The sequence below is a fragment of the Aquila chrysaetos genome, chromosome 7 (genome assembly GCF_900496995.4).
Source record: "Aquila chrysaetos chrysaetos chromosome 7, bAquChr1.4, whole genome shotgun sequence".
In the NCBI taxonomy this organism is placed as follows: Eukaryota; Metazoa; Chordata; class Aves; order Accipitriformes; family Accipitridae; genus Aquila; species Aquila chrysaetos.
In genome coordinates this window covers 38,518,566-38,532,503 of record NC_044010.1, presented here as the reverse complement: position 1 = coordinate 38,532,503, position 13,938 = coordinate 38,518,566, and the positions used below count along the sequence as shown (strand labels likewise).

General features: G+C 39.2%; 1 protein-coding gene across 1 annotated transcript in view; it reads right to left on the bottom strand.

Annotated features, from left to right (window-relative positions):
* Nucleotides 1-257: 257 nt before the first annotated feature.
* MED14 (mediator complex subunit 14) overlaps nucleotides 258-13,938 on the bottom strand; it is a 37,235-nt gene continuing 23,554 nt past the window's right edge. The window contains exons 17-31 of the mRNA XM_030020182.2: nucleotides 13,713-13,873; nucleotides 13,290-13,436; nucleotides 13,107-13,198; nucleotides 11,794-11,946; nucleotides 11,303-11,572; nucleotides 10,621-10,776; nucleotides 9,945-10,056; nucleotides 9,175-9,306; nucleotides 7,908-8,090; nucleotides 6,989-7,224; nucleotides 6,134-6,313; nucleotides 5,826-5,933; nucleotides 5,273-5,398; nucleotides 4,467-4,656; nucleotides 258-878 (exon numbers count right to left, since the gene is read on the bottom strand). Coding sequence (XP_029876042.1) covers nucleotides 805-878; nucleotides 4,467-4,656; nucleotides 5,273-5,398; nucleotides 5,826-5,933; nucleotides 6,134-6,313; nucleotides 6,989-7,224; nucleotides 7,908-8,090; nucleotides 9,175-9,306; nucleotides 9,945-10,056; nucleotides 10,621-10,776; nucleotides 11,303-11,572; nucleotides 11,794-11,946; nucleotides 13,107-13,198; nucleotides 13,290-13,436; nucleotides 13,713-13,873 — 2,320 coding nt within the window. The 3' untranslated portion in view covers nucleotides 258-804. The remainder of the gene's footprint in view (nucleotides 879-4,466; nucleotides 4,657-5,272; nucleotides 5,399-5,825; nucleotides 5,934-6,133; nucleotides 6,314-6,988; nucleotides 7,225-7,907; nucleotides 8,091-9,174; nucleotides 9,307-9,944; nucleotides 10,057-10,620; nucleotides 10,777-11,302; nucleotides 11,573-11,793; nucleotides 11,947-13,106; nucleotides 13,199-13,289; nucleotides 13,437-13,712; nucleotides 13,874-13,938) is intronic.

Below are 13,938 nucleotides of genomic sequence, written 5' to 3'. Positions count from 1 at the left end.
GAAATGAAGCATTGTTTTAAGTAATTACCAGTTATTTATACAATCAGGAAAATGAACAAACTCTGTTTTCCTATGACTCGGATCGAAGCAAACCCACAGAATAAATAAATAAGGTTTTGTTTTTTAAGTTAGCAGCACATGTGTGTGTGTGCGAAAACAAGATCACATACAGAGATAGCCAAGTAAGTGTGACTACAAGAGATCTGGCCAGTGGCTACAGTGGAGAGGAATAAAGTTTAAGATTATACGACATCCAGTTTAAGATTTTTTAATCCAGTTTATTAAATATTGCTTTTTGGGGACATGTTTACAACAAGCCCAAATAAATTGTTTAAGGATTCAAAGCAGTCATATTAAAATACAGCTTCAATATAAAGTTTGTCACAGTTTTACAGTATTCAAAAATGACAGACCTGCCTTAAAAAAAGACTATTACACCAAAACATAAGAAAAACAGAAAAACAAACAAGTTTGGCATTTTCATAATCTTTATAGTATAAAACAGAATATTAAATCTATTACCAGCAAGCTGATACTTCAATCTATTACCTAGTCTGAAGTGTCTCCCATTAAAACACACTATACAACAGCACTATACAAAAGTCGTGGTGATACTCATTTGATGAAAGTGCATCCCTGAAAAGTTTGCCAGTTTATTATAGTTAGCTCTTAAAAAAAAAAAAAAAAAGGTAAAATTAAAACGTCCTCTTTTAACCGAAGGCTTTACTAGATTTTTTTTTTTTTTTTGATTTTTTTTTTTTTTTTTGCTGTTTTGTCTCACTTTCAGCCTTCTTTTAAAAGTGTCTAGGGACGCCCACCAGGGGGCAGCGTAAGATTAACCATCAAATCACGAACGGCTGCAAATATTGTGCATTCACCTGGAACAGGGAAAAGAGACAGGTTAGCATCACTCCACGGACACGCCTTCACACCCTTAACAACCTCCCGAGGCACCGCGATACGCCGGCACGGCTACTACCCCCGTACGGGCAGGGCTTGACGAGACGTGGTGACCGCGAGCGGCAAATCCCAGCGACCTCCAAGGACGTCGGGATTTGTTGGGATTTTAACTGAAGTAGCTCCGGCTTTCCCAGCAGGACCGCTCTTGTTGGTCACAGAATTGCAAGAAGCTCTTAACTTTTAATTGCTTTTGAATGTCAGATTGAATCTATGCTAGAAATTATCGTACGTGGCACTGCAATCCGAATTTTTCTGGATGTTATTAATTAAAAGCACTACGTCTTACAAAGAAAAAAAATCCCAACCAAAAAACTTTTGCAAGTTCTATTTGTATTGATTAAGAGCAGAAACTAAACATTTCAAAAGACTCGAGTCTGAAACAGCTGGAAGACGTTTTCTGTCCTAAGCCTAGTTTTGGAAGCATTTCTAATTCCAAGACTGGGCAAAAGTCAGAAATCTGTTTCTTTCAAGCAAATTACTTTGGCTCTACCCTTGACATCTGAACTGCAAAATAAAACACAGAGCAAATGGACTTTTGTTTCAAACAGCTGAGACCTAATACAGAGAGGAAAAACCAGCCACAGCTGTCTCAATTTTTAATACCAGCATTTTCTGACAAAAACACACACACATTCTGAAATAGCTTGAAAAAGTTAAAACCAATAGAAGCAAAAGGGTTTAATTAGAACAACAAAAGGTGAAGTATTAGGCAGCTGTGACTTTCGTCTACTGTTTTCTGGTAAAAGAATACAATTAATAGCCACTATTATACCCTGGTCGCTGTGGGCTGAATTTTTCCTGCGTATTTCAAGAAACATCATTAGAAGACATTGAATTTTGTTGCTGAAGGAGCAACAGTGTGAGCAAAGAGATAAGAGCAGAGCCTGTTGGGATGTATTAATCCTAACTGCCAAACTAGGGATTCCCAAGATTATTTTGGGCAAGCCATTGTTATATCAAAGCTACAAATCTGGGCTAAATACCATCCACTGCATCACTGAAAATCAGACACTGAAAAATGCTTAGTCGTGAAGTGCTTTAAGAAATATCACGAGTCCCTTGAGCTGCTCTCTAAGGGTAACCTCCAGCATCTGTAGGGACTTTCATTTCTTTACCAGACTGATGTCCACTACATAATGCAGGTTGTAGACTTACAGCTCAAGTTTAACCCTATTATTCCAGGGCATTGATTCCATCTCAGTTCATATAATTATTTCCCCAAAATAAAATACTTTTCCCCATGGAGGCATAGGTAAAGTGATCTCAGAAAAGACAGCGCACTCACAATGAGTCAACATTTTACTGTTAAACACAGCAGAATGTGTTTGCCCACAGATCTGAAAAGAAAACTCTTCCAAAAGAACTTACTTTTCAGGCACTACCATTTTATTAAGAGGAAAATTAAGCTGAATACAAAATACTTTCTCACAAAGAGAGAAAGGTAAAAAAGATACAGCCAAAACGAGGCAACACTGATTACGGGTTACAATGAAAGTGCCAGTAATATCATACGTGCATGATGGGAAGCCCTGGTCCTTTCTGACTGAAACAGTGAAAAATTCACTTAACCGAGCAAATGGCAATTAGTGCAGCAGAAGAGCTAACACAGGTAGGAAAATCCTGGGTACAGCACAATAGCATCAGAAGAGCAAGGATATGCATCTGGGATCTCCCACGTACTGCTGTTGTAAAAGTCGTCTCCCAACTATCTACTTTCATTTGTTAGCTCTCCTATCCCCTTTCAATGGCAAAGAAAAGAAGGTATCTTGTTCTCTTACCAGATACAATAATGTAAGTTTTGACAGTAAGAACACAGGAAATTGCATTTCAAGTGTGTTCAGGGAAGATCCTACTTTGGCTGGAGGGTGGTGGTGGAAATAAATAAATAAATAAATAAATAAATAAATAAATAAATAGATAGATAGATAGATAAATACAGACTCATTCTTTCTCTTAGAAGTCAGAGGAAAGACTGCTAGAAATGTCCTCTGTTCAGCTAGCTACATTCTTCTTTGCCTGGGTAAGGTCCTGCTAGGGCCACAAGCTCTTTTTATATGCCTGCCTTTCCCTGTCTATACTTTGCTCCCTGTACTGCATTCCCAAACTACTTCAAAACTTGTGTGACAAACAAAAATCGTCTACCCTGATCTATCTAATGATCATCAGAAGACATCTCACCTGGGATACTCAAGAGCAGCTTTGACAATTAGTCCCTATGCTGCGGTATTTTGTGGAGGGTTTACCTTAAAACACAACTTAGTGCAATACCAAACAGCAAAACAAGTAGCTACCCTTCCCCACACTAGGGAAACTCAGTGGGGAAGCACCTTCCAAAAGAAACACCTGAAGTTTAGTTAACATATCTTGAAATAAAAGCACTATACAAACAGCAGTTCTGTACCACATACAGAACTCTTGCAGGTAATCCCACATGTCCTCAAGGCTATTCTCTCTCCTATTTACCTACACTATTACTATATGTTAAACAGAAAATGCATGTTAATTTAAATCTCATCACAATTTTCAGAAATGTATGCATACCCACACCAATTTAAGATAAACATTGCTCGTGTTCTAGCAATCGAAATAAACCATCAAGCATAGTTAAAATTACCGCATAACAACAAGATGAATAATTATACAAAATAGAAGTAGAATTCAACCTCTGGATTCACAACTTCAATCTATTCACTGAGTTATTGGAAAAAGGCTTTGTTCTTCAGCATGTAACTACAGCAGAACTGAAAGTTACTGTTCTTATGAGCCATCTGTGTACTAGGACCCCAAACCACTGCTTACAGACAACATGCTGCCCAAAGAACCCGCTACTGTTGTTCAATGTTTCAGATATTAAAAAAAAAAAAAAAAAAAAAAAAAAAAAAAGCGTGACAAACAAGAAGGAAAGCAAAGCACAATGTTGCTCACAGTGCACTACCTACGGGCCAATGAACATTCAGAACAACCTATTTAGCTCAAACACTTCACAGCACGTTTGGTGGACAGAACTGTATGCGCCTCTGTCAGTGTACACACCGACAAAGGAGTATACAATCACTCCAATTACCTTTTAATCATTCACAGCACGTGGACAAGTTCTGATAACTATTTTAACATCCCTTTATATTCTACTGTTAAGCTCAATAACTTTGTAATTAACCATGAAAACTGACACTTGACCATAGCATATTTCTTGTGACTCATTCTGGGCCCATCTGTTAAAAAGTATGACTCCTACTGCGCAGCTAGAGTTGGGCCAACAAGAGGTGCATTCTATCACTTGGGCAGAAGAGCAAAATCCAGCCTGAATTATCAGTGTAACCTTCTGCTGTGTTGCCAGTACTTGCTATTAAGTTATGTATTGCCTGTCACATCAGGAGTTTGTAATCACTAAAGAAGTATGATAGAAACCAAGAAGAATTCAGACTTAAGAGAGGTTTAGTTTTACACTGGAGATTTGTCACAGATCTCTGGGTGAAGAGAATATATCTACTGGACATGTACAGTACCTGGTCGTGGTGAATTCAGTTCAGCAAACCTCTTTAGAATATTGCTAACCATCATTGGAGCAGCAACAGAAGAGTTCTGCTGCCTGGGAATGTCAGCCTGTTGCGTTGTACCCGAAGCCATATCATAAATAATTGGGACAATAATACTAACAGCTTCCTGTGGGACTGTTGTTTTCTGTGTTAGCTGGAGCTGTGGGAAAAAACAAAAAGTGTGTTACATTGAATGACCGTGTACTTCAGCGCAACTTCCGATACAGTTAAACACTCCAGGTCTACAGACAGCATGCACTTCCACCCCCTCAGTTTTCAGACATCAATTCTGCAGCAGAGAAGGTGTCAATCAGGTGTAGACTATTTTCCTCTCAAAAGCACCCTACAGTGAGCATTGCCTCAGAGATGACACTAACACAGATGTGTTCCAAACATCTCATTCCTGCTGTCCTTTCCCAGCACCACTAATGTGTGTATCACTTAACCTAGGTGGCTAGTGCCTCAAAGGAGAACAAAACACCCAGAAGTTGAGCATTCGAAGACAGCTGCAGCCCAGAGGGAACTGAACTTTATGTCTTGTCAACATCTCCCTAAGAACACAAAACATGAAGAGTTGCTCTGCTTTTATAGGAAGGAGAATAGGAATACTAACTGAACTCACTACAAGAGATGCATGCAAATCAAGGCTTCTAAACAGCAGAACATTTTTAGCTATTACAGTTGTCAGATATAGCATGCTTATATTTTGCCACTAACCCGTGATGATTTCAAAGACATACAGCCCACAAAATTTTGAAACAGACAGCTCTACTTACAAAAAACAACATTTTGGATTTCAGCACAACAGCAGGTGTTCCTGGAGGCGCAATTGGCGGTGCACTGGGAGGAATTGTTAAACAAAACTGCACATTCCATTTCAGCTGACTTGCCTGATCAGGGAACTGTTTAAAAAGAGCAGCACAGAGAAAGAACAGCAAAAGGTCTCACATCAGTGACATACGTGGCTACGAACTAGGGAAGCGTTAGAAAGTAGAATGTACTTCTCTAGCTAAACTTGCAGATCTTGCCAGGTTTAGCGTAAGTCAGAATAACTCTGAAAGAATTGAGCATAGGGTAAACAAGAATACAATCAGAAAGATTCCAGCCAGCCTATGCATGTGCCTATTGTGCAGTAACATGCCTGCAGTTTCTCAAAATCATCAAGAGAAATTTTGGGAGTTTCCAGGAGAGCTAGTAGTAAAATGAAAACTTCTTTATTAACACTAGATAACATATATATAAATTTAGAGTAATTTATATGTTTACAGATGAAGATACAGCACCTTTTTTTCTTAAAATATGGTGAACTAAATAGAATGGTTAACTTACCAGCTCAAGTTTCATGATGTGTACACAGTCCCTGAGGATATGCGTTGGAGCCCCTAGTAATTTTGTGAAGGCTATTAGGGTGTTTGCTTTAAAAGGTGGTCCTGCAACCTAAAGAAAGACACTGTTTAGTACTGCCTATTTAGATAATAGCTGTATCATTTAATATGGCGACCAGCATGCACAGCTATTAATTTCATATTTTGCAGACCTTACACATGCCAATGAAAGTCAGCAGTATCACTTAAAACACCACCAGAGATTAAAAAGCAATGCACAAAAATTTAAACAGTAATGATTTGAGTACGTACCCTTGTTTCAAAGAACTTCTCCAAAACTTGTAACTCCTCCGATTTCCACTGTCCTGTATTTTCAGGTGTTACTTTCAGTTGCAAGGTCTGGTTGGTTTTGGGATTGAGAGCAACCCTGCACTTCAGTGCCTCCGTCTTAAACATAATTACACCTGGTTCATTGGAGTTTATTAGCTGTAGCTGCATAAAAAGAAGTATCACATTCAATCAGTCATCCATTAAATAGCATGAACGCACACACACATTCACTCCCAAGACTGTAGTGATCAATATGCCCTCTTTCCAGAAAGAAACGCGTGATATTTGTATACAGGTAAAATTGCCTTGAGAATGAAGCTTATGCAAGATTTGGCTTCTTGCTCTGTCACTGAATCAGTGCCAAAGTGAAGAGGCGCATGTTGTCTGTCCCAAACCCTAAAGCAACATTCATGACTGAGTAGTTATCGTCAACTAGTAACTACTTTCTTGGGCACTCCTGCCAAATAGTGGCATCCACAGTAACCCTGTGGCTGTTCTAGTTAAATCCCAACGGACAGGCTAAGCACACAGAAGCCATAGCATCTGAAAATCTGGTCACAGTCTTGCTATCATATCAGATATCAAACTCCACCTAGCCAAACAGGCTTTCCACTTCTGATTTGCATGGAACAGAAGCAGAACTAAATGCTTTTTCTAAATTTTGACACTTTAGATGGCAAGATTCAGAAGTATAGCGCAAGTCCAACAGCAAATACTTGTTATACTTGAAGCATTTCACTTTGTGCCCGATTTGAAACACATGGAGTACAGAAGCATGAAAAAGAACAGCTGTGAAGTCATACTCCCAGGTCAATATTAAAACAACCTAAGCCATACCGTTTCCTGTTGTATGATCCTCTGAAGATGCCTCCTCATAATAACTGATCCAAGGAATCGCTCAAGAGGGGAGCAAAGATAGCTGCCAGCTAGTCCTGGCACAAGCCCAGGGGTAGGAGAGGGCAACAGCAGAATATTCAAGGCACTGTGGGTGAGGATTGTAGGTATGGATGCAGCCCAAGAGCGCTGAGGTAGTTTACGAGGTGGAGGCATGCTAGTTGGCATTGCTTGGGAACCTATTGATAGGGAAAAAGTACTTGCAGTAAGGAAGGATTTAAGCTGAAACATAAGATATGTGTTCACTTTATTTGTTGTCACTATACAAGCAATGAGTTCTCTGGGCCAAAGCTTAATCCTTCTTGTTTAAGAATTTGGCTGCCTAGTGATAGGCAACAGATAGACAAAGTCAAAGAATTAGAGTTTCAACCCTCCACCCATGCAAAGTCTCAGTAACATTAAAATCCTACTCCATTCTCCTCCTTCTGCAGCATGCTAGCAGATAGCAGGTTTGTACAACAAACTCAATGAGATGTAAAGATGGCTAAATCAGTCGTGCAAGAGCAGCATTACAATTCTATGATGTGAAAAGTTAATATTTGGGTAGGCAAATATGCCTATCGTTGCCTTCATTCCAAAGAATTTTCTCTCGGTCACAGAGCTCAATGGTTTAAGACTAATTTCTGCAGTGCAACAAGAGGTATCAATCCTGCTGAAGTTTATGCTCTATGATTTAACTCGTTTTCCAATTCGTTATAGAAGATTTGAACTCGGACAGAATAAAGGCTTAATTTCCTTAGGTATTTTACTGCACAAGGACAGTAAGGACTGTTAGGCTGACCCACAAAACTACCAAAAAGAATAGAACTAGAAACGTTAAACATGAGTGTTTCACAGTCGTAACACTGATAAAGAAGCCTACTTGTTCCAGCTCGTGGGGAATGAGAGGCATCTGGGACAGGTGAATGAAGGGAAGGGTTGGCTGGTGACATTCCAGGCATCCGTGCTGCTGGTGATGGACCAGAGACCTGGGGAGATCCTGGCCAGTTCCCTGCACGCTGACTGGGTGACATCATGGTGTATGGTGAGCTTGGGTCTATGGTACCTACAGATGTTACAAGACCGTTATTATTTAAAAAAAAAACCAAAACAAAAAAAACAAAAAACCAAGGTTTTCTAATCTAGAAATCTAAAAAAGTCCTACCAAAATCTGTAAAGCATGAAAGTGTCTGCAAGCTTTTAGACTGCATTTTACAACCATATAAAAAACCATAATGGTGGGGAGGTGGAAATCAAGGTACAGATTGAAAGGTTTTCTGGTTGTATTTTTTAAAAAGTAAAATAAAATTGAACGTTAAGGCAAACTGGCATGTTCAACATGTAACGGGTTCTAAACTAAAAAGAGCTCTTGCCTATAGACTTGAACTTCTACTGCTCCTTAGCAAATGAAAGTCTCAGCTAGACTGTTCCTTATCGATTCAGTATCTTGCAGTTATCTCTGCAAAAGTATCTTTGGTTTTGTACTCTGCTATAAAGACTGATCAGAACAAGATTCTTAAACAGTCTGTTGTGTATCTATCTCACTTTGTTCATCTTGACAGTTAAACTGGTGTGCTAAAATTACAATCTGAACTGTTCATTTATTGTGATCTATGGAATGGTTTCCAATGCATTGTGATTACAACAAACAATTGTTTTGGCAGCTTTCCAAAAAAACTTAATAAAGGAAACAACCAAAAGGCATGTTGCTCGCATACAGGTATGTCAAACCAGCAAGATTTTGGCAATGTTTTCAAATTGCAAGTATTTGAATTTCTAACCTGTTCCAGTTATTTTTCCAGGAAATATAAGCAGTGAAAACACCTTAACTAATCTAACAAGAGATAATGCTCATTAAAAGCTGCAGCCATTGTTCTGCTACAAGACCACACGAAATTTCCCCACATTAGTAAGCAGGAAAGAGTGACTGATAGTCAATTTTTAAAATGTTAGGAACACCTGAACGTGCCACGCACCTACTTTTGAATACTGTTACGAGTTACACCCACATGTATGAAAACAGCTACTTAAGCCAGTTAAAAACCATGAATTTTTCTCAATTAACTTAGGTCTGCTCCAGAAGACTTAATTTCAAGAAGCAAATATGCTCTCCCTGCCACTATATATACACCTGCCAATAAAGAACTCACCATGCGGGCTGGCAAAGTTAGCTGTTTGTCCCATTGTGATTCCAAGAGAGGAAGGCGAAGGAGTTGGACCAAAGGATGCTGGTGATGGTGCTCTTAAAGCTCCACTAGGTGAGCTTGCAGCATGCAAATTTCCTAATCAAAGACATCACATCACTCAACATACACATTTCCCATTTTTCTGTTACAATTTTTTCTATCAACTGCTACAGCTATCTCCTTTTTAGGGAGACAGCAAACAAGATTCATGAGAATTCGTTTTTGCACTCAAAGGCTTTATTTTGTACACGCATGAGCGTTATATTTTCCAGATTGATTCACCACACAAAGGAAACTTTCCAACATATTTGGCTTGAAGAATGGCATTTCCCCCCTGCCCAGCCCTTCCCCAAATGTAAATATTTTCAGCTGTTGTGCTGTAACAGCTGGGAGCAGAAAGCAGAGCTTTGGTGATGAAAAGCTTTTCTGAAGAAGCAGGTATTTAAAATTAACAGGTTTTGATCTGAGCAAGTTGTAAGCCATAACAATGAAACGGTCCCAAATATTACAGAGCTAAAGGTAACAGTTTCACTGAATGCTTTTTTTTAGCTTCAAAATGTACTTTAAGACATGCACAGCAGGACTTTGCTTTGCTATTTTTCCACAATGTAAGGTGCATTCTCTTGGCTAATTTGGAGCTAAACACAGCTCAAATAATAGAAAAAGCATGCATGCAAAGAGCTGCATGTGTATTTCCAGCACATGATTAGCACACAAACTCCCAGCCATCTTACCTGGTGACTGTGTGTGCATCATAGACGGAGATGGTGTCACTGTGTTGTGATAGGAGGTGGGTGGTGAAGTAAGAGGATATGCTCCCGATGCTCCTGCCTGTTTTGCAAATGGCTGGAATTGTCAACATAGGACAACGAAAATTTTTTATCATTTTGTACTAAAACTAAAGTTAAGTATGCGCAGGAGAATACTAATGAGAGTTCAGTCCCCACCTATGAAATCTTATAGGTCCAGCAACATGGTAGTTTGATTCTCTGTATCACCTTGTTCAGTGCTCACTATTTTTTTCAGTGACTTTTTGCAGTTTCTCCTCAAGACATAATACCTCTGCACCTCATTCCTTTTTATCTGCCACCCTGTAACAGCAAAGCCTCCTGACTCTCCCTCCCACCTTTTATCTTAAACAGTTGGTTTCCCTCCCTCAGTCCTTCGCTTCTACGGCAGCAAGTCTCATGTGACCTTCCAAAGCTGCTATTCATATGCTATGGGCTGTTTACACTAGAATGAGAAATGGCAAAATAAATTAATATGTTTTGCCCCAAGGGGAATTCCACAGCAAAGCAGTTTTATAGTCTCCCTTTCCATTTTTTCCTGCTAATCCTTTTAGAACGCAAGTTCTTAGAAACCTACAGTTGTGGAAGACAATAAACATTTCTTATTTTGCCTGGAGGGTACCTGTTGTTGTGGTTGCTGCGGTGGCTGCTGGGGTTGAAGCTGCGATATCAAGGAATCCATCATGTCTCCTCCAATAGGAGAAGGTGGGTTATCGTCTTCATTTACTGATCGCCTTCGTGCATCCTGATTGCTGTCAACAAACATGTTCAGGAATGTCTGTGGAAAAATCATCATTTGTTAGCAATTTCCCCATTTAAATTGTATTACATAAATGAGCACAGTATTTGCTCAGCTTTAACACTATCTTTACCAGCTACAGCACATAAGAAACAGGCAGGTCTCTAGAACTAACTACTAGTGGGCATTCATTATATACAGTATGAACAGTTTGCAAAATATATCAATTCATAAACAGAGCTTCTCAGTGGATATTTAAGCTCAATTCCCTTTTTCTTTTAAAAAGGGGGTTTTGCATCATCACCAAACAAGAAATGTGGCTCATTAACATGAACTACCTCTAGCTAATTGAAATACCCACATTTTTTTTTTTCCTTAAAAATAAGGAAAGGTCTACACTTGGAAGTAGCTGTTCCAGAACAATTCATTAGTATCAGAACCTACTGGCTGTTGTATCACAGCTACAACTGCCCTGTTTGGACAAGAATGCTCTTCACATCAGATCCATACTTCAAGTTAGAAGCTCATTTATTTACAACATGCCAGAAAACACAGAAACAGTCACCTTTAATCCAGGCGCAGGGTAAAAACCTTCAACTATTTTGCTGTTGTCAAAGAGACTGTACGCCCCATCACGTATTGCTACAACACCACGACTCCGGCAGTAGATGTCAATGCAGTACATACTCCTAAAAGCCAGCCTGATATGTGTGGGTGACTGTGGCAGAATTGAGAAACACTGATAGGCAGTGTTGGTGCGTTGAGTCAGACCAAGCATGGGCACAGTTGGAAGTTTGTTGATGGCATTTAATGGAGCCTGAGTGTCAAACAAAACCTGAGAGAGAACAGATATTGAGAGATCAGGTTGCTTACCTTTAAGTAAAGGTCAGGGAAAATGGGGCATAGGGGGGATACAACCTTCACCAAGCCACCTTCTGTCAGTGAGATCCGTAAACAATCATAACACACACATCTAATTTTGAAGAGCACAGTTTAATCAGAATTCAGCTCTTAATTATCTTGCACTTTTCTTGAGAGAAGTTTTTAAAATGTTACCTGTAACAACAGTACCACATTTGGTGTTTTATTAAACATCTCCTGGAGCTGGTGCAGAATTGTGTTGTGACAGTTACTGCAACCCGAGTTTGGGCCAACAGTTCCCAGTGAAATGTGGAACTTCTGGAGTATGGAGTTCCACTGAATGCTGATCTGCAATGTCAAGAACATAAAATGGCCTTGGAAACTAGAACAACTACGAGGTTATAACAAGAAAGCTGGTCTGCTTTAATTTTTTTCCCCATTTTTCATCAAACCTCAACAGATCCCTAACTCACCGTCCTCAAAAGCTGCTGAGGTTGGTGGGGGGGGAAGCACTGTTAGCTTTAACATCCATTTAGCTAGCTGGATTGTTGGCAACCACAAAACTGGACAATTATTTTAACAAGTCAATTAAAAAGAAAAAAAACCCTTTTCTGTCAAAGGTGAGAGAGAGAAAATTAAACTCGAGAGATTCATGCTGCAGAGAACTGATTAATGAGTTGCTGGAGGTGGACTGCTTTTCTCAGTCATATCACACAAACCCAAGAACTGGACATGCTAATATGTAAGGAAGTGACATGCAAAATCCACACTGCTAGTCTTGTTACTTATTAACTGTCCCAGTAAAATGCATGTAGAAATACTCTTAAAAATGCAGCTTAGAACATGAACACAAAAACCTTCCAGGAAGCAAATTTCAAGTGCATCAGCTACTTTGCATCAGTTGCATGCAAAAATATATTCTTAGTCTGTAGTAAGGGTGCACTTACTCCCTCCTCTACCTTGCATTTAAGGCAAGGTTATGAGCAAGTACTCAGTCAGTAATCAAAGTAATTAATAAGGTGTAAATTCAAATACTACAGAGTAAGCTAGAGTTCCAAACAAGGGAACAGCACTGCTGCAAAATAATTCAGGACCACCTCATTTGAAAGCACAGTACTACATTTAAAATTTTGTTAGTCCTTTTTTCTGAGGCAGAATTAGGCACTCAGCTTACATATATCCATCTACCCCAGTACAGCAGTGACCAGTAGCAACACCACAAGTTTGTCAGAAAAAGGCTGCCACACCAACTTTCATCAATCAGGAGCATACAACTGCCCTTCCCAAAATTTAAAGCATTGTACACAAATTCTCAAAAATTCTGAACATCTAGTAATCTAGCAAATTTGCAATCTGGCACCCTCTATTCCTGTCTTTTCTACATTCCTCAGTATTAATTCCACAATAATGTAATACAATGAAATATTTTGTAGCACAATTTTGAGAACTCTAAGCCTACCCATTCTGTTTTCAAACATACATTTTAAGTGCACTTAGGAGTTACTTACTGAGCTCCCCTTGGTAGTTCCATAACAAAGGATAAGTTTTCGGTAATTGTAGATACGAACTTCTGAAAAAACGTTTAAGTGGTTGGGTATGTCTTTGAAGAGAGGAGGGAAAAGACTTAGAGTGAGAAAACCATAGTAATCTGTAAACACATCATTTTAATGAAAAGGAGGCGATTTCTGTACCTGGTAAGGATCGTGCAAACTCCAGAACACATTCATACAGCCGAGCAATACTGTTCCAGTCATTAAGGAACATCTCAACAACTTTGCGACCTCCAACTGGTTCAGATAACTGGTTTTCATACGTCAGGTAAACATGACGGGTTGGTCCTGCAGTGTTAGGAGATGGTAAATACTGATTAAACTAGTGGTTTCTAAACTGTGCTTTATAGACTGTGAGTGAACTGTAGCAAGTGACCAGGAAGTGTATTTAAATAATAAAAATGCATCAACTCAGCAGTCAAAATTTTGATTCAGGTACCTTGTGGTTTATTAGAAATCTGAAGAGCTGACAGTTGTCCAATAACGCCAAAACATTAGAACTATTGGAAAAGACAATGTAAACAAAGAAGCAAAATGTACCAGTCTTCCTAAATAAAAACTTACCTTGCTCCCTGGATGAAGTGCTATTAAGCGGACAGTTTGCAAACACCAGCTCAGCCACCCATGTGCGATTATTTCTACCTTGTAATCGGAAAGTGCAGTCAAGAAGAGATCGGTCCAGAGCCTTCTGCGTTTCCTCATTTACACCTTTACAGGGAGGAATTCTATTCATGATAAAAAAAGACCTCAATTATACACTGTAGAGTTGCAAAACTAAAAATATTACCTT